We start from the raw sequence: 23,698 nt of genomic DNA, 5'->3' as shown, positions 1-23,698 counted from the left end.
TCCTGCCTGTTATGTCTAAGGCTTATCATCTGGAATCCCTTTTCCACCCTGTAACTCCCTGGTCCTGCAATTGCTAGTCATATAAGCAGTCCCTGATTTTAGAGAGGAGGTGTATGCATAGGTCTGCAAAATGAAACCTGAAGATCTGGGCATCTCCTGAGAGCTATTCAACATCCCCAGCTCCTGTGATCTCAACAGCCGCTCAGCCAGCGTGTTGAACTCAACCCCTTACCTGTTGATTTACCTGCACGCATTTCTCTCTGCACAGGGTTTGCCTTCTGTGCTTGAACCTTGCTCAGCTGAGTTTTAAAAGCATAACCTGCCTAAACAGTCTCTGAATCTCTCCCAGTTTTCCAACCACCTAGACACACCTCTCTGTATCTACTGTTTCCAAAGCCTCTCTTTTTTTAATTAGGCTGCACTGTGTCATCAGTGATCTCAGATCAACTAGCCTAACCAGGAGCAATCACATAAATCATCTATAAAACATTACTCTTGCACCATTTTGCCAAAACAGTACACTTTCCCATGAGTAGGGCTTATGGGTTTATACTAACAATAGTAGCTTTATTTTGCTCAACACAGCTGTCTCAAATTAATGTCTCATTTCAGTAGTTCCGTTAGCATCCGTAACTGCATGTTTCACCCAAAATGCAGCACTTGCAGCTTATTTTTCTTCCACTCACAAACATACACACCACACTACAGTTCTTATATAGCGTTGCACAAATACTAAAAAATTTCTTTCCAACTAGGCAGTTCCAGAGCTAGTTGTCCCTGCTAGGTTGCAAATCCCAGAGCCCTAGTTATAAAGACCAATTTTAGAGTAACCAGCCCAAAAAATAATTAAAAACTGTCAATAATTTGCCATGCAGGGACAAAATGTTTGAAGTAGATACTAAAGAGCCAACGTCTGTGCTAAAGCATGATGTTTTCCACAACCTCACTTCTTAGCTGTACCACAAGATGGCATGCAAAACTTTGTGGAGTGCACATTTGCTCCTTACAAAGAATGCAAAGGTGAAGGTATAATAAAGCAAAAGATTTCTTATGGAGGAACATGCACACATCTCTGGGTGTGCAGGCAGGGTTGTATGCACATACGTGTGGAGAGCAACTAAGGAAAGAACCCATCAGTGGCACATTCCTGTAAAGTGGATGCTGAAATGGCAGTACGTACCATTTACCTGAGCAATGCCATGGAACTGGTCTGGTATCGCTGAACATAAGAGCATTTAGTCCCCTTCGCTTGGTCATATAACTACTTCGGTAATATTTTTCCCTTTTTTTCCATTTTTTTTTCTATGATGTCATTTAGAATTGGAGACATTTTATGATGTATCTACTTAAATTTTATTCACTCATATTTCAACATGAAGGTCTCGAAGCTAAGGAAATCTTGCCATTGGAAATTAAATGTAAGGCTGTTTCTACTTCAAGGAGCATTCATGTCCTTTGAATGCCAGATAATACTATGAACAGGTTAAAAGAAAACATAGCACTCACACACAAAAATATACAACATATAAATGTTCCTTTTTAACCCACAATCTTCCTCTCCAATATATAATTTCTCCTACTGACTTCAGGAGAATCGCAGCTCTCAAGTTAAAATTATCTTTATTATTGACCACCACTGGCATGCCATAGTCTCACCACAGTGCTTTGCCAAGCACTTCCAGTCTAATCTAAAAGGTCATTTTTCTCTCTGGGATGGAGGTGATTCATTATACATTTTTAATGATGTTGCAGCTGTTCTGGCAGGTCTGCTGTTCTCCAAAACTTTTTAAAAATAATCTTTTGGGGATCGATCGCATCTAAACATCTTCAAAAAGGGAAACAAATATTTATTTTCCGCAGAGACTGTTATTTTAAATTAAAGGGTCAAATGCGGAGAAGGATTCTCTCTGCCTGAGAGTGAGACAGGATTTGATCTGAGGTTAACAATGATACTAATGCCTGATAAACAATTACAATCTAATTTTTCCAACCATCTTCTTTAACAAATTTTACCTAGGAATGGTCAAAGTATTTCAACGAAAATATAAAGCACCTTAAATTGACTACTTCCAATAAAAATTAATTATAAACCTCCTTCTGTTTCCCTAACTCCTATGTAGTACCAACAATAATTCCTCAGAGATAAGTTTGAGTGATTGACTTCAGTGTTTTAACACAGGTAACTGCACCACCAATAAGTAACACATAAAAAAGCTCCCCCCCCCCGACCCCACCAGAAAACCCTGATAGCAATGCAGCTCGCTTATTTAAGACCGGTCCTCCTGGGAGAAAGAAATGACATCTCCCACATCCTTGTAACACCTACCTTGTGGCTTACTCAGGGATCCAATTCTAACTGGAACTGTGGGAACCAATCTTAAATAGACAGAAAAATAGCTATTGAAGACAAAAGTCTCGCTAAGGTAAGCCATCTCGAAGACTTACTCAAGAGGAGAGTCTGTTTTCTTCTTTTACTCCAGTTAGAAACAAAGAGTCAAGCGTAGCTTTTTGATCTATTAGCTTCTTTGGAGGAAAGCTTTCAATATGGGCAAGACCTTGCAAATGGCTGGCACTTCTTCTGTTGTGCAGAGCATCCTGAACTCTGATTATGAATGAGAATGGGTGAGATCAGGAAAACCCCCATTTTTTCAGGGGAGGGTATTGCACCTTGCTGAATGTCTGAGTACTGGACAAAAGCATTGTATCAACCGTACTGAAACACACTGAAAAAACACAACGTCTGTGTGCTAATAATATCATCTCAGACATTGAAAATCAATGGAGATTTTAACACAGGGCTGTGCACAATCAGGACTGGAAGCCAAGCTCAGGTGTAAGCTGTTCTACAAGTAAAATATACAGCAAGTGATCAAGTCTGAGCTGCAGATGTATTTACTAAAGTGTGTAGAGAATGAGTGCAGTAGCTAATAGTCCAGGAGTAGAAGTTCCCATGCTTGTAAATCTGGCAATTGAAAACCTGAAAGTAGTTAGGAAGTTCTCACTGCCCAGGTCAGAGTGGATTTTGTGGCTTTTACACAAGTCTGGGATCCCTGCAAGGCTCTCTCTGGGACATGCTGCTTACACCACCAGTCACAACTGCATTGTAACAGCAGAGAAACCTTCCTTCTGCCTTCATACCTGGTCCATCAGATTTCTTCTTGACAGGTTCCTCTTCACTGTCTTCACAGTCCGCATCTGTGCCACCTATTGAGAACGAGGAGCAAAACAGTGAGTGTTACACCTACAGAAGTATGGGTGTAAATGCCTTTAAAGCTAGAAAACGCTACAGTTACTAAGCAGTAGTGACTGGTTCCTCGCCTACCACTATAACAGAAAGCGCATTTCCATTCCTAAAGGACTCAAGTGAGGGGACAACCCTGTCAGCGGAGATGTTCATGGATGACCACTCCTCTCTTGTAATTTGCAGTGGCCTTTTCTTACTAGATAGGTTGTTGAGCAAGACCATTTCTTGCTCAACACAACCAGACAATTTCTCAGTCACCGCACTTCCACCCTCAGCAGCCTCACCTTTCACTGACTCACACTTGAGCTCCTTTCTTCAGCTTCTGCAAAGGGCAACCTGATCAGTGCTCTGATATGCTCCTGCCTCTGACCCAGCAAACCCAAATGAACTGAGTGGGACCTTTGGGTTGAAACGAAGCAGCAGAGTTGGTTTGAAACTACCACGTGCTTTGATTTCGGCCTGCAGCAGAAGAGTGATGTAGAGTCGCAGGCAGAACTGAAGGGCAGACAAATGATTCTCCTTCTATCTAATATCCAATAACTGCAGCTGCACCTTCAGTGGCAGCAGTCAAATTACAAAGCAACCCCTTTTCTACAGGTGAAGATGCCAAATGGAGGAAAAGCCCAGCTGATTCAGCCTGAATGGGTCGTCCCCCCCCCATCCATACCGATCAGAAAATTTCTATTTCTGAATTTCTCTTTTCTTTTCTTGTTTAAAAAAGGAGCAAAAGATGAAGAGATATGAACCACTTAATACACTGATTTTTTTCAGAAGCATGAATGATTTTACAGTGCCAGTAAAACCCTATTAACATTTGTATGTTTTCCTTTTGCTACCTGCTGAATTCACCGTGAATTTAGGGGTTCATGGATATTTGGGTTCCTCAGTGAGTACAGCACGCAAAGTGAAAAACAGTTCTTGATATATTCTTCCCCATGTATCAACTCAAACTTCTTTAGGGAACAATATAGGAAATCAGGCAAAAAGAAATAATTTTCTGGCTATTTCATTGAATTTTTCTTACAGTTGCACTCGAACTACAGCTCTTCAGGAACTTCCTCATGAAATAGTTCTTCAACACAAAATGTAAGTCTGTCACATGCAAAACCTTCCCTGGGAATACACATGAATTTATCATCAAAATGAGAGACTTTGAGCAACCCTAGAAAAACCTGGAGAGTAAGACAAACCTTTTTATGAGGTGGGGGAGTGAAAGGGTAATGTCCTCGCTCTGCCTAATTCTGGCCAAACACCTGGCATTTACACACCCATACTCTGCAGAAATGCTGTTAACTACCAGGTTATTGGCTTTATAAAGTTACGCCTTTACAGGGTTATGGCTTTCGCTTGCAAGTACTCTGCTTCCACAAATGTTTTCATATAGCTGACATTTTCTGCAATGCGTTGAGTCTTCCTATTTGGCAAAAGTTCTGGGCATGTGTCTTGCAACTCCATGGAAAACACATATATCCTCTCTTCTTTATCTCCCCCAACGTGCATTGTGTAGAACAAAAGGCCATAGTTATGGCTGGCCTTGTCATGGGCTGGGGCAGGGAGAGACAGCCAGCCAAAGGCAAACTCACTTTTCCAGTTCCTAGACAGAACTAAGAGCGCTTGCCCTCTAAAACTCAGCTGCCTTTCGCTACCAGGAACAACAGGCAGGCTAGCTAACAGTACATTTTTTTAAAATACAGAAGTCTACCTACCATCCCCAGATCCTTTTCGTCTTCGCTTCTCCTCTTTGCCAAAACTTTTCTTCTCTTTGCGCCTCTGTCGTAGTGCTGTTTTAGGGTCAGTAATCCAGGCCTGATAAACAAACTGGAAGGAACAAACTCATTTATTTCAAGGTTCTTCATGTTTAGAGAGTAAGCCATAGAATAAGCCACAAGCAGGACTATATAGTTTGAGTAAACACATTCAGATCTGCAGGGGTAAGGAAATATTTTGAATCCCAAATCAAACACCTCCCCCGCAGATCTGCTGAGTTTTCATGCGCTATTTTTTGCGAGCATACAACCAAATGTGAAAACACTTGTGGGTGAACCAAGTTTCATTAGAACCCACAAAAATTCATGCTCTGAACTTTGGGAGTTAATACCCCATTGTGCATACGGGCAACTTCACCTGAATCTCTCTATTTAATTCTTCATTTCTACTTTATCATTTTACAGGCAAGATGCAGAGTAATGGAAACTTTCTCTTAAAGTGCTGCAAATCAACTAACGAAAACATCAAAAGACATAGTGATCTCTCAGTACAGGTATTCGTGCTCATACATTTTCCATATCTTAGGTATTTTTTTCCCCTCTGCAAATCCCAGTGGAACATTTACAGATTTGCTATCTATGCACAGTCCCAAACCCGGCAGTCAGGAATTCCTCAGATTTTATCCTGATTTTGACAATGGTTCCCTTTGTTGCTTCAGATAAGTCACTTATGAATCATTCTGCTACTGTTTTCCCAGTTGTAAAATGAAAACAGTAATACTTACCTGTATATCAAGGGGATTTTATGGGGCCAAATCCTGCTCACAGCACTCACTCAGATCAACAGTCTGTTGACCTGTATGACTACATGAAGCAAGGAATTGGCCCAAAATATTTATAAATGCTGTAGCGGTAGAATAAAAAAAGTAAAAAAAAGTTACCCAGAAGTAACTTTTTGAATAGTTCTGCTCAAGCTGTGAAGGAAGGTTACAGGAAAAAGGCACTAACATATCTTTTTTCCCTATACAACATAAAATGTCAATAGCAGAAACTAAAGTAACCGTATCTTCTCCACAGCTCTTTAGGATGAAAGATGTTCTTTTGTTCCTTTTATGGTTTTCATTGAAAAATGATAATCATCTTCAGGTGACACTGCACCGTCACCTATTTCTAAGCAACACAGGCTGCTAACAGAGACAGGGCAGGGAAGCACACACGAAGTTGAAAAGAAAGCACAGTAACAACAGAGCTCTATTAATTCACAAGACAAACATGCAATGATAAAAACACACGTGTATCTCAGTGAAGCTGGAACTGCCCCTCACAGGACAGAATGGTGAAACTTCTATTTATTTTTTTTTTTTATATTTTTAAAGTTTGCATACACAAATTGCTTTGGAATGTCAAAAGCAATTTTTTAAAACTTTCAAACTGACTTTAAATGACTTCAAAAGGGAAGAATACTTTGTTCTGTTTTGTGAATGTATACAACAATGAAGAGGAAATTATTTTGGTACTGTTGATAAGAAGGTCCTCTTCCACATCTCTCGAGGTCTGTACATTTATTTTTATACGTCTGACTTGTTCAAAACAAGCACCATGTGAGAAAATGTGTGGGATCAGAGGCACTGGTTTCGCTTTGCTTTGTAATAGGTGTTTTCTAATGAAGGTGGTCTGGGGGAATGGGATACTTAAGTGAACTAGTACCTTATTACTTACTGAAAGTCAAAAACTGTCAACATCTGCTATTGAACAGTTAGCTGAGAAACTGTATGCTAGCCACACTCACAGCGTGAATACTTTATTAGAGGTCAAAGGCAGACTTGGAAAGGGCATTTGATTAATAAATTTAATATAACTACTTACGCTAAGCAGTAGATATTCTAAGAGCTGAATGGGTATATTACATATGTATTACTTTAGATTTTTACTGCTGGACAAACTTTAAATGCAGTATCTTTTAGGCTCTGGAGCTGGTATGCTCAATCTGTAATGGTCACGCCTTACAAATATCATGTTACATATATGGAGTGTAAAATGATACCCAGTGCTCAAAGGTAAGAAATGCTAAATGAATCCAAGGAGGACAAGAAAGAAGATGCACAGATTTTTTTTCCCAATGATTAAGGCCAGAAATTTAGAGAGCTAAAAGGGGGTTTGGAGCAGAATGTGTGTTTCACAAATCTTTTACCAGCTTTCTGAGATCAATTACCACGGTGTCCACAAGATACATGCAACTCGATGTGACCATCTTGTACAGCAGTATCAGAAGAAAATGAGAATTTGGGTCTGCATTTTCTCTCCAGGGTTGCACTTCAAAAAAGATAGACTACTTTTCTTGTGGCTTGACCACTCCCAAAGTATGAAATGTATTGCATTTACTAGGAACGAAGCTTTGGCTGTCATTATTCTTTTTAGTCATTCATATAAGAGGAAAAATGCAGACAAGGACAGAGGTATACATTACACCAGGAACTGCGGGATGGGTCACATACTGAGCACTCGCAAGATCTCAAGTACCTTTGCTGCTTTGATTAAATACTGAAGAATAGTTTTGGGTAGTTTAATGACAGACTTTGGCAAGGCTAAAATGGCTGAAGCAAATTTCCCAATAGCTCTCTATAAAGAAGGACAAGGCAAGAGCAATTAGTAGAAAACAAGAAAATATTAATAAAAAGTATATACTGAATGATTGTACCTAGATTATTAATTTACATTCATAGACTCCAGTATGATAAAGATCATTTGTGATGTTCAGAATAAAATTTCAATAAGATGATTCTTAACTACCTGCATTCTCTAATAAATACAATCTCCAAGTGAACCCTTGAAGTGGCTATTGCACACAATTTACACTAAAACAAAAAAATCAACAATTTAAAATAGTTCTTTAGCAGGCTCTGCAACAAACAAGTTCACTTTGCTAGTATTTTTATTAAGACCATGTGCATGGTGATGGAACGCGAATAAGGTATGACGACCAAATGATGAACAAGCTTTTCATAAGCAAAACCAATTTTCTGTTCTATACAAATCCCTCCTACATAAAGCAACATCGTCATGTTGCACATATTGCAGAACTGGCCACCTTTGCAGAACGTCTGAACAGAATTTTGAAATAAAGACCAGATCCTCCATCCTCAGATTAATAGTTTCAGGACTGAGCTTTAAAAAATAAGACCAAACAAACAAAAAACTCGAAACTCAGAGTAAATGAAGAATCTTATTAGCTTCTGGCCTCAAGTTTGGCACTCTTTAAAATCTCAGTGCTTGGCACCAGCACATCTGAACAAAAGGTTTTCACCAATTTTTTAAAAAATCAGCAGAAACAAGAATGCAAACTTTTCTCTATACCTGCATGAAAACCAGAAACAAAAATGAGCTAGAAATTCAGGAGCCATTTTCACGGTCGATGGTGAGTTAAATGCAAAAAATACAAAAAATTTGTGTAAATAGTAGAAAATAAAACTTATTTATCACATTGTTTTTCATCCAGATTTGTTTTGCCTTTTTTAAGGTCAGGAAAAAAATCTTTCCATGTCATTACCATGCAGGCAGTTTAACAAATATACTCAGTTGGTAATACAATGTAAGTATATAAGCTAAAGGCACATTGTATCAATGAATTAAATAAAATACTTTGCCTTGTAATTCAGTAATGTCATCTGGGAAGCTTTGTTTGAAAGCTACCGGCATAAGGAATAGAAGAGCATGGAGGCAGTTTCTTGCTCTTGTTTGGGCTGGGCTTTCAGTAATACACCATTTTTGTAGTCACATGAGCTTGCCGCTGGATGGGAATACTCATCTGCGAAAAGCTAACCATTTGCTTAGGCTTTAAAAGTTACAGACCCAAAAAAGTTCTGTGGTATTTCTGAAAATTCTTCAACAAGTAAAAATTTAATCTTATGAAGATTAAAGAAATCATATATGCATGAGGATATCACTACCTTCTTCACCCAAGCTCTTCACTGAAGCCAGTGGATCCAATACCTGGTACCGTCTAAGATCAACCAGTCTATATGTAGGAACCCAGTTAGGAAACTTCAGCTATCTTTGTAACACTACAGTATACTCTTAATTCAACACAGTCTGTCACTTAGAATGCAAACATATTGATTAACATTATCCTGAAAAAGAAAGGCGAGAAAGTGATGTGGTCTCCTTTTGTAATTTTAAATCATAGAATCATAGAATAGTTTGGGTTGGAAGGGACCTTAAAGATCACCTAGCTCCAACCCCCTGCCCTTGGCAGGGACACCTCCCACTAGACCAGGCTGCTCAAAGCCCCATCCAGCCTGGCTTGAACACTTCCAGGGATGGGGCACCCACAAATGTTAAGCTCTTTTAACCCAAGGATATGTTTCTCTGGTCTGCTAGGATTAATAATAAAAATAATTTTTTTTTAAAAAAAGTATTTGTTCTTCTCCATGAAACGTCACTTATTTTTGGGATCATTTCTTCATGGAATGATAATAGCTACTCAAAACCAGAAAACCACTGAAGCATTGCACAGCAGTGCCAGAGGCAAGTCAGCTTCGTCACTTATCTTTATTGTAATGCAGAAAAAATAAAGCTCAGATTCTTAATCTTTGTGGTTTTTTATTTTTGTATTCCACAGGAATAACTGAATGAAGGCATGATTTCACTATAGTTCCTGTAGGAATTTGGCGATACTTAAAAAAGGCAAGCTTGCATTTTAAATTGGCAAAAAAAATTCATTTCAAATACTTTTCAGGTCTACCTTAAATGTACTGGCTGCTTTAACATATGTGCCTGTGTTATGAGAAGCTAACATGTTTTTCCAGGTGAAAGTAAATTACCATAAAGTACCTGAAATGCAGATTTTTTTCGAGGCTCTTCCTCTTCTTTTTTCTCCTCTTCCTCTTCCTCTTCGCTATCCGTCTCAAACAAATAATAATTTCCACTTCTGACCACTAAGTGAAACAAAATATTTTCTTATTTTTCTGAAAAGTTCTATTCTCAGTTGCCCCAAGACCTACGAACAGCCAGCCAGTCATTTAAAAATTCATAACCAGAAGAGGTGAAAATAGAGAAGAAGCAAGAGATGAAAAGGTCTCAGGCAATTTATTTGATGTTAGTCTGCGATACTTTGGGCATGAATGAGAATTATACAAGAACAAAGGAAAACATCATCATGAGAAGAAAATGTAAAGAAAAAGCTTGAAGTATATCTAGTTACTAGGTTACGTTTTTTAGAAAAAAAAAAGGCAGTTAAGTCTAAATTAATTGGGAACCGATGGTTATTTGAGGAAGTAAAAAAAGCCCAGCAGGTAAGTAAAAGAATTTACATGAACAGTACCACTGGACAAAAAATACAGAACTTCTCTTTAAAATGCTGAGGCATCCTTTAAACTATGGAATGAGATGGTATTAGTTAATGCTTTCTTCGAACATTTAAGCCTTGATAAGATAATGGAAAACCTTGGTTTGTTTAAAACAAATCACTTGGATTCTATTAATGTCATTGCAAATGAGTTTCAATTTTTTGCCCATGGATTCAGAAAGATTCTGAAACCTTGATACAGTAAAGATGCATAGTGAATAAGCTAGGCCTTATATCCTTGAACAGAAGCAATGTTTTTATTTCTCAGATGGTAACAGGCCTACATGAACAAACAAGGGAAACAAAAGAAATAAAAATAAGGTCATGAGCAAGAGAAAAATCAAAATCACAGCATTACAGTCAGCAGTGAAAACTGGTAAATAATTTCCACATTTAAGCTGAAATATTTAAAGGAACAGTTACTTAGATGAAATATCACACAATCTGGATACATGGAGCAATACATATTTATATTGAAAATTATATTTAACCCTCATTATAGGTTTCTGGAAAAGTAACAATTGCTTTAATTCAATCATACCTTGAATTCTACACATATCCCCTGTGCACAGATGACCAGACATAACTACCGTAGAAACCTCAGGTTAAGCACACTGAAATTTGCCAGAACTCTATTGGATCTTAACTTCAGCATTTAAAAAGTCCATCAGAGAGGGAATTTTGTGCCTCGTGTGCCTAGTTATGACTTTTAACATCAATGAATGCCCTGCAGAGGGACAGAGAGTCCACCTCAGCAGTTCCAACTGCTGAACTGAGGCGAAAAGAAGGTTTGGAAATTTCTTGGATCAAGCAAATTAATTATTTGGTATAGGGCCTTCTAAGAATGGCTGTTTAAAATGCATTAAAGAGATGAATGTATCTTAAGAGCCAGTAGTCTGCAGTTCTCTTTCATAAAAGAGTATGTTGTAATCAGCAACAGGAATCATCCAGACAGAAGATCAGCAGGATAAGGTCTGACATCTAGGGGAAACCTCTACTGCAGTGCAGTTCCTTAAAGGCTCAGAGTAGCACCTGGTCAGACTCGGAATGCCTGAGCTGGCAGAGAAAAAAATCTACAATGATCTCCCTCCAAAATGTTTAGGTTAAAGCGTATCTGAGGGGACACTATAATGTAACAGTTACGTCTCTTTTACAACTAAAGAGGGAGGTATGATTGAATAGCAATAATGCATTCTTGCACACATCAAAATGGAATAAGAAGTGTATTAGTCACCTACAGGGATTACTAAAGAGAGCAAATTTTACTAGTAAAATACTTCATGGCCAGACTGGACTTGGGAGACCCCTCTCCTACTGCAAAACATGACTTACTCCTACTGAAAAAAGGGACTTGCAAACTTTCCTTGTGTGATGAGATGCCTCCTGTGGGAGGAGGCAGAAGGGGAGCCATGCAGGAGAAGGCAGCATAATCTCATCATCTGCTTGTGCCCAGAGGAAAATGGCGCCCCAGGACAGCTGCAAGCACCACCTTTCACACGACATCAGACACAACTCTGTGCCCCAGAAGAAGCTGAGGACCTCAAAGCATGTGGCCCTAACTCCTCCTGATCTTTGTGGGGCTCCATAAGTAATCCACAAGCATAGGAGTACCATTCCTCCCAGCAAGGGAGAGCGTGAGTGAGCGCCAATGAGGAAACCCTCACTGATGTTTCCCATCTGTTCTACTCAGACTCCAATTCATGACTGTGTGGTAATTCCTATGCTATACAAAATGAGGTACCTTTCTGTATAATAAAATCATAACAAGTGGTATAAAAACGGCAATAAAAATCTAAACTAAACATCAGAATTGGCATAAAAATTCAAGCTTGAGTGATTTCAATATATACATATATACAGCCACAGCCACAAACCTATTTACTGAGATGAACAGCCACGTACAGCAGAAGGCTGCAATTACAGCTCAGTGTTTCAAAAAGGATAGACGGGGGATATCAGTCTATTTCCAGTTTGTATGCCTGTGAACACCTACTGTCAGTGCCATGTTTCTGTGAGTGTGGACACAAGCCACATGGCAAGCAATCACTGTTTGCAGGATCAGGGTCTGTGATGCTTCCCACAAGGTTTTGCATTATTGCAGTAAATAATTTCAAGAATGCTCACTGTTTAAATACCAAAATGCAAGTTGCCACCTAGAGAACATTAAATAATGAGGGTGAAATAAGTAAAAGCCAAAGTCAATGTCTCTCTTCGAGCATTTCTTCTTATTACAAAACCAGTGGTGAATAAACAAGAGACCATATCCCATTCCTTTAAAATCACTGTAGCTTGAAATTCTACAGTAAAAAGTCACAAATTATAGTTTTGATCTGTTTTGTCATTGTTGTCCTTCATGAAACTATAGGGCAAGAAGTTTATCTTCGTAAGATTTTTGAAAAGGGATAGGTCTCTCTAAAGTGGCAGTGTGCCCTTTAGAAAAATAAAAATAGAGGCACAGTTTACTTGTGACTTGATAGAAATAAGCATATGACATTCTGTTAAACGCTGTTGGCAAATATATATGCTGCAGTTATAAATAAACGCATATAGGTAAATGAAGCAGTATGTAGATGTGTAAAAGTATTACTTGGAGTAACTCTTTTAAACTAAATGACCAGGCGAAATATAGACATTCATATTTAACTCTGATCAGTGCTATACACTTGAATATTTTTTAAATCGTCAGAGGTTAATGAATAGCTCATGTCTGATTTCCTTCAACAAAGATCCAATAGAAGGACGTCTGATTTGAGATTGCAGTCTACTCAGTTTTCTCATTTTACCCAATCCATAACATAGGAAGAACTCCATCGTGTGCCTGGACGAGGCTACAAACAAATTAAAATATCATAATGAAACAATTATATGAGTGATACAGGCTAGTGATTTCTTGTGCACAGGGCTGAACATATGTTTGCTCTCAGATAAACACAAAACAAATGGAAACAACAAAACAAGTGGCATCAACAATAGATTAAAGTGTGATCAGAGGTATTCAGCTGAGCTCTACACAGCCTAGTCCTGGGAACAGTCTTGCTGCCTTACTGCGGTACTCAGATTTCTACAGCTGACAGTGGAATGACTGATGAACCATAAAAAAAGATGTATGATGCGTGTATATGAAAAAGAAATTATGACTAATCTTAGAATGCATTGGCAAACCTTCACCTTCACATTTTTAGATACATTGTGCTTTGCAGTAGGGGGGAGTTGAGACTTCTGAGGCCAAAATAGATTCTTTTTGGCACATGTTTATCTGATTTGAAATTTTTCTAAGAATGCCCAAAGTATCATGAGCTAGCTATGCTTCCAACACACAGAAGTTCAAAATATGGCTAAACTCACTCCTTGAAGATTTGGAAGGAGAAAACATTTGTTGAAAAAAACAAGCCTTCTATCAAGTCACAATCATAAAATCAGGCATAAAACAAACAGGTCATGGGAATGCCTTCATTCTGGTCAAGGATATAAGGGTTAAATCCACATATTTGTAAGATGATTGAGAAAACCTACTGGAAGCATGATCAACCCAAGGCCGCCACCACAGCTTTTTTTTGCCCTTGGCTTTCTCTTTGTCTGCTTCTCCTAAAATAAAATATGTCCAAATATTAATTTTACAAAATGAGAAACGTTTCTTACACTGATTAATAATTTTCAATTTCTCTCAAAAGACCTAAAATTTCATGAGCACATCAGATGTCAGATCTACTGAATATATTCAATATTAAAATCATTCAGAAGCATGACCACTAAGCAGAAATAATCTGGTTTACGCAGCAGTTAAAACAGCATTCTACCCTAAAACAGCTAAAAAGTTCAGTTTTGTGTTTTAAAACATACAGTTCACAGTTGACTGTAAATTCAAGAAGAAAATATTTTCCCTTGTCTCAAATCCCCTTACATTTCAGGCTCCAAAAATTTTAAATCCAGTAAGAGCTGATCCCAAGTCAGTGCTAGACATGCGGCACTAGAAAGGTATCATTTGATCTGTTCCCATGTTTTAAACAACACTTAAAAGCATACAAACACTTCAGTGACCAAAAAAAACTCACAGCATCCAGAAAGCGTTGCTGGAAAAATCTGGATGCTACTATTTGTAACACTGCGGTTTATAGATAATGACTTTTTTCAAAACAAACCTCTGTTGCTATTCAGCTCTGTGCCAACAGCCTGAAGTTAACCAAAAGTAACCTCAAAGCAAACCATTTTCTCTAAACCTTCTTGCAGTACAAAATCCCACATTTCTTTGTCTGAATCAAGCTCCAAACTGATACTCAGCTAACAACCTTGTTACAAGCTGACAGTTTTAAAGAACAATTTATCACTTGTCTGACTATTAGGTCAATTAGGTCCTTAGTGTTCAACTGCAATTATGGTACAACAACAGCTAATGGTACCTTCGTCGTCTTCTTCAGAAACCTTCCGAATCTCCGGCCCCTCTGAGGACTCCTGGCTCATGCTCAGCATCCTCTCTTTACCCTTTTTGTATTTTTGCTGCCTGGCTTTGATGCGATCCATTCTAGCAAAAGGAATAATCTTATTAGAGGTATGTCCTCACCCTTTTTGACCCACGCTGAAAAACATGTGTTAGGCACATCCACACACACACACACATGCACTCCAACATTTCTAAAGGAAATATCCATTGTCACTAATCCTGCCCTTAAACATAAGGAGTTAAATGGCTCTGAAGGGGCTGGCTGGAAGTGTCCAGCCTAGACGTTCACTCACTGGTCAGTGAGAGCGGGGCTGCGTGCTGTTTTACCTGTTTCCCCTCAACTATCTTATTATCATTTAAAATTTAAAGAATTGCTGTCAGGAGCTACAGAGATCAAACGAAGCTCTGAGAAAAAAGGGCTTCTGCCTAATCCAGCGGTTTTCCTGAAACTTGCCACTCTGAACCAGGGTGCTCCTGCACTATTTGTGCTACATCTTCACCCCTTAACTCTCATTTGTCCCACAGATGTTTCCATATCTGGAAATACAGAAAACTTAAACTAGTTCAGTTTTGTCCAGATGTAGACAAGCCTTCAATTCTCCTTCTTGCAATTCTTTAAAGTCGGCACAATCTGCTCTTTAAAGACTTCTACATTTTCACAGTTTGACAAACTGTAGTAAAAAAAAAGTCAAAATTGTCAGAAAAAAGTTCTTTCAATAGAAGCAAATGAGTCACCAATTTCACTGATCAAAATGCACTTGAATGTTTTTATTAATCTGTCCATTTGTTAGGGAAGAACCGCCTGCTACAGAGGGAAAAACTCTTTCATCTCAGCTAGTTGCTATTATTCAATAGATGATTACATTTCTTTCCCTGTCATTCATCTGCTGGTGATGTTACACTATGTCAGTCAGGACAACGTGGTTGTTCAAAACACCTGGCTATGCTGACGGTTCTCTTCACCCTAACTAGCCTAAGCTGTGTGAAGTACTGATGCACATTATTGAATGAAATAAAACAAGCACCCTTTATTGTTGAAAGCAGACATCCTGCAAATATAAACTATTTTTAGAGAAACATAGATTAGCTTTGGCGTTATTGCAAGCAGTTTCATCTCCTTGATCTTAAACTCTGCAGAATTAACAAAAAAGAATGGTTTCCAGGGCAGGCACATCCTGTCAACTGGGATAAGATTGACTGATGCGCGGAGCAGCAGCAGCAACAGCCCAATACATCATCTGGCGGGAAACCCCAGGCATGGAGGTAGGGAGCATGGTCCCTGCAGCCTCTGATGCTTCTTCAGTTACACAGGTGTGGAAGAAACTGTCAGGAGTGGGCTTTGACGTCTGGTTAGGGAGCAGTTATGGCTTTTCATGCATGGCGGTGGAGGAGCTTTGAAAGCTCTTCGTAGTTAAAGAAGCATGCTGGCTGCACCCAACAGAAAGCGGAGTGGCTTATTGGCTGTTTAAAGAGAAAGGATCTCCAGGCCAATTAAGCTGTGTGCAAATATTTTCAGTGAAGGTAAACGTAAATATTTTGCACTCAAACACTAGAGGAGGAATCACAAATGAAACAGAAGCAACAAGCATCCAGCGAATTCCACCAGGAATACAGATATACAGACCAAAATCCTAACAATGTTAAAGTCGTTGAGAATATTGTCATTCATTGCAGCAGGGCCAGGATGTTACTCAGCTTCCTTAGCCCATAGTGATTTCAGGCTATTTAGGTGGCTCTCAACTACAGCTTCCCTAAGTAGGCCCCTTGCTGGCCCAATTTCTGTTTGTTTTTTTAATACAGTTCCGGTGTCTCAGTCTCCTATTTTCTAACCATTTAGGCTTGCACCTTCAAGTAAGCCAGGGTTAATGTGGCACTTTGATTAGTAATCTGCCTACCCTTTTCATGAGTTACATAGGGGATTTGCATTTGACTGTCCTACTTTTCTGAGAGATGGGGGGAAAGACAATTCGAGGGAACAGTAGGATAATTAGCGGAAGAAAGAAGAAATAATACAGATTTTTTCCCCCCATTTTTCATCTGCATTGCATGCATATTACACAAAATAGGATAACCCAAAACTACAATTGAGCTGGACCTCTAATAGAGAAAAAATATAGCACAGATACAGATAATCTCTTAAAGAGAAGACTATATGGTCATGTTGCTATGACATTCAGGTGTGGAACAGCTTAAAGCTGATCTTCTTAACCTGTCATAACTTGATTTCTAAGGTTTAGAAGAACCTTCAGAATAAGCAGGAGGGTTCACAGGTTCTCTTTTGATTTATAGGAAACCTCTGTTTCCATTACAGTTTCAGGCTCACTGAGGAACAGCCAAGTCAGTACATTCCACTCTAACTCTTTATGTCAACCTCAAAACCTTTGGTCCTAGAAATGTAATTCTATGTTTAAATGAAAGTTTAGATTCTGCAATACATTGTCTTTTTGGAGAAGATGACTCTAAAACTACATCATATTGGAATAACTAAGATCTTTGAATGCCCAGACAGCAATTTTTGTAATTGCAAAATCATACTTCAAAACCTAATCAACATTTCTATAAAAAAAGGTGCTAGATAAATACCAACAACCAGTGAAATACATACACATCTATGTGCATGTGTGTGTATATATATATATAAAAATACATTAAATACATACTGTCTTTTCAGTTGATCCATTGATTTTTTTTCCTCTTCAATCCTTGCCTTTACAGCCTTGACAATTGTAGCCTGGAAAAGCTCAGCACCCCTACAGCAGAAATAGGGTCAGAAGACAGCAAAAAAGGAGAGAAAATATTAAATGTTTCTAAGTTTCCCTTATGTCAGCTAATCACAGAGAACTCTGTGATCTGTTCCCTCTGTCCACAACCTCATCTGCATAAACCAGAACTAATCCAAGGCCTGAAAGAAATAATCAGTTACTCCAGAATACTAATCTCTTTACAGTCAGTTATTTCAAGATCTGGGGCCAAACACTGTGATCCCTACTCAGCCTATAAATTCCTCTAGCAGCCGTTCAAGGAATTCAGTTTCCAGTCCTCAAGAACACAGAACATGGGTGGGTTCAAGGCCAAGTTAGGACTTCTTGCATAGGATTCCAGGATTTGGTCTTCATAGTCATCTCAGCATTATAATCACCTTGTGCCCCTGCCTCAGCCCCCTGGAAGTTCTGAACAAAAGTCCAGCTTTATCCAGGGCCATGATGAGCATAGCTTCAGCTTCACTTTTAGCCTCTGAAAAGGGGCACTACAGTGCTTTCAATCTCACGACATAAATCCTTGAGCAAGCTTCCTGTGTGCCAAAAGAATGTGGCTTCTAATTCCATTCCATTAGAAATGTAATCAATTCATTGATTTGGATGTCCAGATCACGTTTTGGCCATTCTTCATTATTCACTCATCAGCTCTGAAGACTCCCAAAGAGCCTTGAAATCTCTCTCGAAGGGTAGCAGAGATTTAAAGTATTTCTTTTGTCAGGAATTTAGTAAGAACAGCATAGTTTCAGAATTCTACTTCTAATTTATTTTTCAACATTGTTTTCTGTAAGATTAATCATTCTTCCATGTAATAGGCAGGATAACCACAGCTACATTTTTTCAAAGGAATACAATCAAGACTGGCTATCACTATTGTATCAAAGCATGGTAAAGTAAACAAAGAAGGACATGTTCTCCTTAGCAACTTGATCATTCCTAAATTCTTATGGACCACTGAAAACTGTCAATGGATCCTCATCTCTATTGTTTGAATCACAATTTAATCTTATTTAGGTGAGGTATTTGTATTTCATAATATTAACTTTAACTAGGAGAAAGGCTCAGACCATGCTGTCTGAATCCTAACCTGACCTTCTCCATTGTCCACGTAAATTCAAAGCTTGGCTTTTAGCAAGGCAAGTAGCTAACTAAAAAAGTTAATTATATCACTATATTACCCTCCTTCCTGTAGTATCTTGGCATTTCCTGGTCATTAATACATTTAGCTTTACAAAGTTCCTGATACAGGCCAGAATGTCCCCACTTCTGCTGCTGGAGAACTCAAGCCTGGGTATGTTCAGTAGCTTACCAAAAGGCACAAAGCTGGAAGTAAGAACCAAACATGTTTCTTCCACCCCAGCCCAGTGCCATTTACATGAGCCTGCTCTTTCCTTCTGGATGCTAACTTTCCAATTTAGGAGGCATTTTGATACTCATGATTTTGCTTTGTGCTATTTTCACTGTGAACAAAAAAAGCTACAAAAAGGTGGTAGCCAGCAATCTGGGGCATCATCGGTGAAATTCACCCCAGAGCAAAAGTCTGAGAGAGGCAACATGGGATGGAGATGTAGGTCTTTTGGTAGTACTGCTTACAGTGGTGAATTTTACTCAGCATGGGCATCTAAACATTTCCCCTTTTAAAAGTAATCCCTGGAGGAGGAAGAACAGGAAGATAAAAATACTTCCTTTCAGGACATGCAAACCAAATTTTGCCCTCAAACACAGACAGAAATTAATATCCATATGCTTTTTGGGAAAAATAAAGCCACAACACATTTAATCCAATATTGACAAAAGTAATTCCTTGAAAATCTTACTGAAATTAAAACCAGAATTTCACTTCTGATCTGCCTTCTTAATAAAAAACAGAATGGTTGTGCTAGTGATAGCTATGAGTGGGTGCTTGTGGGAGAGTATAAGTAACAGGCCCAAAGAGGGTGATACTTCCTTGCCACACCTAGCCAGTGTTCAGTGATGTGATGCTTCCCAAGTATCTTCCTGATGGTCTTCCCAAGCCAGATGTCATAAATTTCCTGTATTTTTTATCATGTGCCATTTCTGGAGTTGTGATTTCTAAGGCCCATTGTCTCGAAAAGGCTTTGATAGCAGAGTGATTTCTTTCCAAGGGTTAGAAACTCTGGCATTCACTCTCGTACATATTGACATTGAGAGAATGCTGCAAACACATCAACTTTCACAGATTTTAATAAGGGTTTTGAGAGCAGAAGATGGTGTTTGGTAGGAAAGATGGCTTAATTTCTATCAGATTCTCAATTATTTTGTTTTCTCATGTGAGCTTCTTCAGAGTTGAGTTTGCAATTATGAATTTAGCATGGATTGTTTAAATCAATGTTAAAGGACTCTCTTGGTACTACCTATCATAAACAAATAAGTACCATAGCCATGAGAGACTTGAGCTGTTTCATTTAATTTTTTAAAACTTTATGTTACCTTGATGCTAGGATCTGAGAAGCTTTTATATCTGCAACCACATGCAGGAAGTAGTAACTCATGAAGACTCTTCTTTGCAGCAGCAGGAAAGCAAAACATATACTGTCCCAAATGATTCCTGCTTCTCCACTGGGCAGTTTACAATCTAGATCGTTGGTTGCTGGAAAAAGACACCATCAGCATAAGGACTGCTGTACTAAGTATTCTTTTATAATGTTTAATCAATTAAATAATCTTAGCCTTTAAAATTATTTGAATTGAGGTAATTTAATTAGATTTTTAGGAAAACTTAGGAAAACTGACATGTATTTCCATTTGAAGTACACCATATTTTCTTTTACAGCTAACTGGAAAGCTTCTAACAATATGATATACCATGAAAACTGAGAATTCATCAAAAATGCAATTTGCAAACAAATTCACCCAATCCTAATAAGTACTTGAAAACAAAAAAGGGAAAAAAGTACTTTTGTTAGCCTGAAATATTTGATTTCATTATTTTGTAAAATGGCATGTTTCAATTTTTTTTCATTTCAAAATGACTTTTTGTCTCATTTTTCTGTTAAGAATACTATCAACATGAGAAAGAAGTGTTTTATTTTTGTCAAAATAATTTTTTAACTGCCACCACCTAATATTTTTATTTTCCCTCTCCAAAACTCAGTTCAATGTTTCTTTCCATTGCATAAGAGAAAAAATATTTGAAACCACAAAACTGCTTCCTTTGGGGTAGGAGGAGACAGGCAGAGAGGAAATCCCATTCCTCCTACCTCTAGATTTTGGCTTGGGCTATTTGTTTCTTTCTTTCTTTCTTCCTTTCTTTATTCTTTGAAAGACAATTCTCTTGGGGATATTAAAAAATTAAAACTGGGTTTTGTAGAGCTAGACTATAAACTAAATGGCCTATGCTGCCCTATAGAAGGGAGTAGAAGGACTCAAGGGACAGGCTCTGGCTCGAAGCTGGCTTTACAATCAAGCAAGCCAGTCTAACAGGTCTGGAAGGTCAAGCTCCAAGAGCTTCAAAGCCTTCTGTGCCCGTCCCCTGGGCAGTCAGAAACCTGTGTCTAAGTTTCTGTTGCTGCTCAAAAAGTTTTGCATAATACAAGAACTACCAGGCACCACTTATCTTGTGAATTTCTGTCTTCATATTTCCTTTCTTTTCCCCTACTCCCCAGTTATCTATTAGGATAAGACATGAAGACAGGAATTCAGAACTTTGCTGCAGACTCACTAGGATGAAACTGTTCTTCAAATTCAGCAAAAGCCCTGAAAAAAATCAGGTGTTTTCAAACTGTCAATCCAGGGTGTCAGGACAAAGTGGAGCCAAATTAATAGCTCACTGAGAGGTGAAGTTTCTTGCTCTCCATGCTTCATTCCCCCCTTCTCACCTCCATCCACATACGCTATCCACGCCATCCCTGTTACCGCCACAAACATGAGAATAATTGTAAAAAAAAATAATTAATTGCCTGAACTCACTATGCCTGCGAAAAATCACCGCTTTTATGCTGGCTTAGCCTCTTGCCATTTCAGTGAGCTGAACTGGTTTACCCTTTGAGCAACTGAACGTTAAGACCTGGCACACAGGGAGAAGCGGGAGTCAGCAGCTGGGTAAAGGTGCCCTCCCCTTGCAGTGATGGTGAGCTGACATTTGAGCTCAAGTTGTACAGTGAAACCATACCCTCAGGTGTCACATCACCTGCATAGACAGGGAAACAGTTTTAAGTGCTGGTATCACCAAATTGGTCATGTACAGCAAACGGTGGTTTAGGTTATTTGTGTGGTGGTGTTGATAGTTCTCTCAGTATATGTATCTCCTTTGGTTCTATGACCTATTTTCAATATTCTTTCTTGCTGGTCAATATGTATCAACTGAACTTGCAGGTATGATATTTTCACAAGGTGATATGTCAGGAGGGGACACAACTTAAATATGGTAGAATATTTTGAAGGTGATTATTTACAGAAAATTGTGAAAAAAAAAAAAAAAGAGCTATACTTACGAATGCGGTAGCCTTTAACTGTACAAGCCAGGCTAAATGCCTGAATCAACCAGCAACTATTCTTAATTAATGATTCAATGTAGCCACATGCTCCTATCTGAAAAGTAAAAGAGCAGTTTCATATAACAAAACATAGCAGAAATAAGAAAAGTATTGCACCTCTTTACATTACCTGAGAATATTGTGACTGCCATTGGTTGCATTATATCTCATTAGTAAAACAGAGATAGAAGCAAGACTGTCTTTACCAGTGACACACACCACTTTTAAATAGCAAGAATTTGTTCTTTGGATTATCAGTGAGATAGGATGTTATGTGAGTTTTGCTTGTGTTTTTGCAGAGAAAGTGATACGTCTGGCACGTGATGCAAAGCGACAGCTAAGCAACTTTTATAAATCACTGACTTAATCTTGCAAACATACATGGACAAGATTAACACGCGTAGCTCCACTGAATTCCCAAGCATAAAATGAAGCACATATGTAAGCATTTAGAACATTTGCAAATTCAAACCACCCATAAATCAATTTTATTTCAGTACAGTGACTTATATAAATGTAAAAAGAAAAATGTCTGCTTTTTTCAGTCCAGCACTAAAAATGTTCAAAGCTAAAAAGAAATTTCCAGGACTAAATCTAAATTTATCTTTCCAAAAGATTTAAATTACTGGCTTGTCTCAATCACCTATCAGTGCCACTGCAACAATCTGAAGAGTTAACTAATGTAAGAAAACCTTTAACATTTTGCAGAAGGATTTGACATTTATTTATCAAATATATGTTTTCACCTGAATTTCACGTTAGTTCTAAAGGAAACGGGAACGCAGTTTGTAATTTTGTAATCAACTTCACTAATTACGTGACATCACATGACTACTGCATGAAAATGGCTTGAAAATTCTAGTTTTAAATAAAAGGTTTAATATTTATCGATGGTATGACTAATCTTGCACTTCTTACTCATTTCTCATTCCACTGTGATTTTCACTAGACTTCTATGGAGAGACTTTACGAGGCAAAGAAACCAGAACCTGGCCCTTTGAAAATAGCTTGTGAGCTTTCACAGAGCCCAACTGAATACAAGGGTGCACATTTTCCTATAATGTATATGCATTACCATTCCCTGGATATGCACTTGCAGTTTCTGAATTAAAATGGAGCCTGCTTTGTGCTTGCAGAAGGCTGTGGTCCTGAAAAAGGATTTTTAATGACCACTCAATGCACTGTGCACACTTCCAATGAAACCAAAGTGCCGACGGCAGAGGAGTGGCAGCAGCTGCTTACCGAGAGGATGTTCTTCATTGTGATCACAAAGACATTGTAGGCAATCAGCCAGTCCCAGTAACGCAGAATGCTCCTGATGGGCTTCAGCAACAGATCTCCACCAAAGAGAAGGAAATAAAAGCAGGCTACCAAGTAGCCCATGCAGAATATGCTGATCCTCGTGGTTCCCGTTATGAAGATTATAGTAAGCACAAACCAGAAGAGGTAACTAAATATTATCACCTTATACATGTCTAAGTAGGACCTGGAAGTAAAAGAAGGAGAAAAAGTTAGCATTTTCTGAGGGCAGTGCTACCTTTCCTCTACCTGTGCTACTGGTTGACACTTGTGCCTAAGGTCTGCTCAGCATTCTCATCCCACTCCAGCATTCGGGCACCTGCTGAAGACTAACACCAAGGTCAGTGGGTCTAGCTCATTCATACACTCAGTTCTAGCTCATTCATGTGCGTAAGCACCTTGCTACACCCAGTCA

General features: G+C 38.5%; 1 protein-coding gene across 11 annotated transcripts in view; it reads right to left on the bottom strand.

The window, feature by feature from the left end:
- The window catches only part of PIEZO2 (piezo type mechanosensitive ion channel component 2), a 321,861-nt gene that overhangs the window by 34,688 nt on the left and 263,475 nt on the right, over window positions 1-23,698 (bottom strand). For 7 of the 11 annotated variants that reach the window (XM_074576625.1, XM_074576624.1, XM_074576616.1 and 4 more), the window contains 10 exons: window positions 23,227-23,470; window positions 21,943-22,039; window positions 19,940-20,099; window positions 17,393-17,482; window positions 14,692-14,813; window positions 13,808-13,879; window positions 9,781-9,884; window positions 7,471-7,569; window positions 4,951-5,062; window positions 3,139-3,204 (listed from right to left, as the gene is read on the bottom strand). In XM_074576625.1, coding sequence (XP_074432726.1) covers window positions 3,139-3,204; window positions 4,951-5,062; window positions 7,471-7,569; window positions 9,781-9,884; window positions 13,808-13,879; window positions 14,692-14,813; window positions 17,393-17,482; window positions 19,940-20,099; window positions 21,943-22,039; window positions 23,227-23,470 — 1,166 coding nt within the window. The remainder of the gene's footprint in view (window positions 1-3,138; window positions 3,205-4,950; window positions 5,063-7,470; window positions 7,570-9,780; window positions 9,885-13,807; window positions 13,880-14,691; window positions 14,814-17,392; window positions 17,483-19,939; window positions 20,100-21,942; window positions 22,040-23,226; window positions 23,471-23,698) is intronic. The other 4 variants (XM_074576622.1, XM_074576623.1, XM_074576627.1 and 1 more) reach the window with 2 other exon arrangements.

This window comes from Larus michahellis, chromosome 2, assembly GCF_964199755.1.
Source record: "Larus michahellis chromosome 2, bLarMic1.1, whole genome shotgun sequence".
Lineage (NCBI taxonomy): Eukaryota > Metazoa > Chordata > Aves > Charadriiformes > Laridae > Larus > Larus michahellis.
Note: the sequence above shows the minus strand (reverse complement) of the source record. Positions and strands in the feature narration are given on the sequence as shown.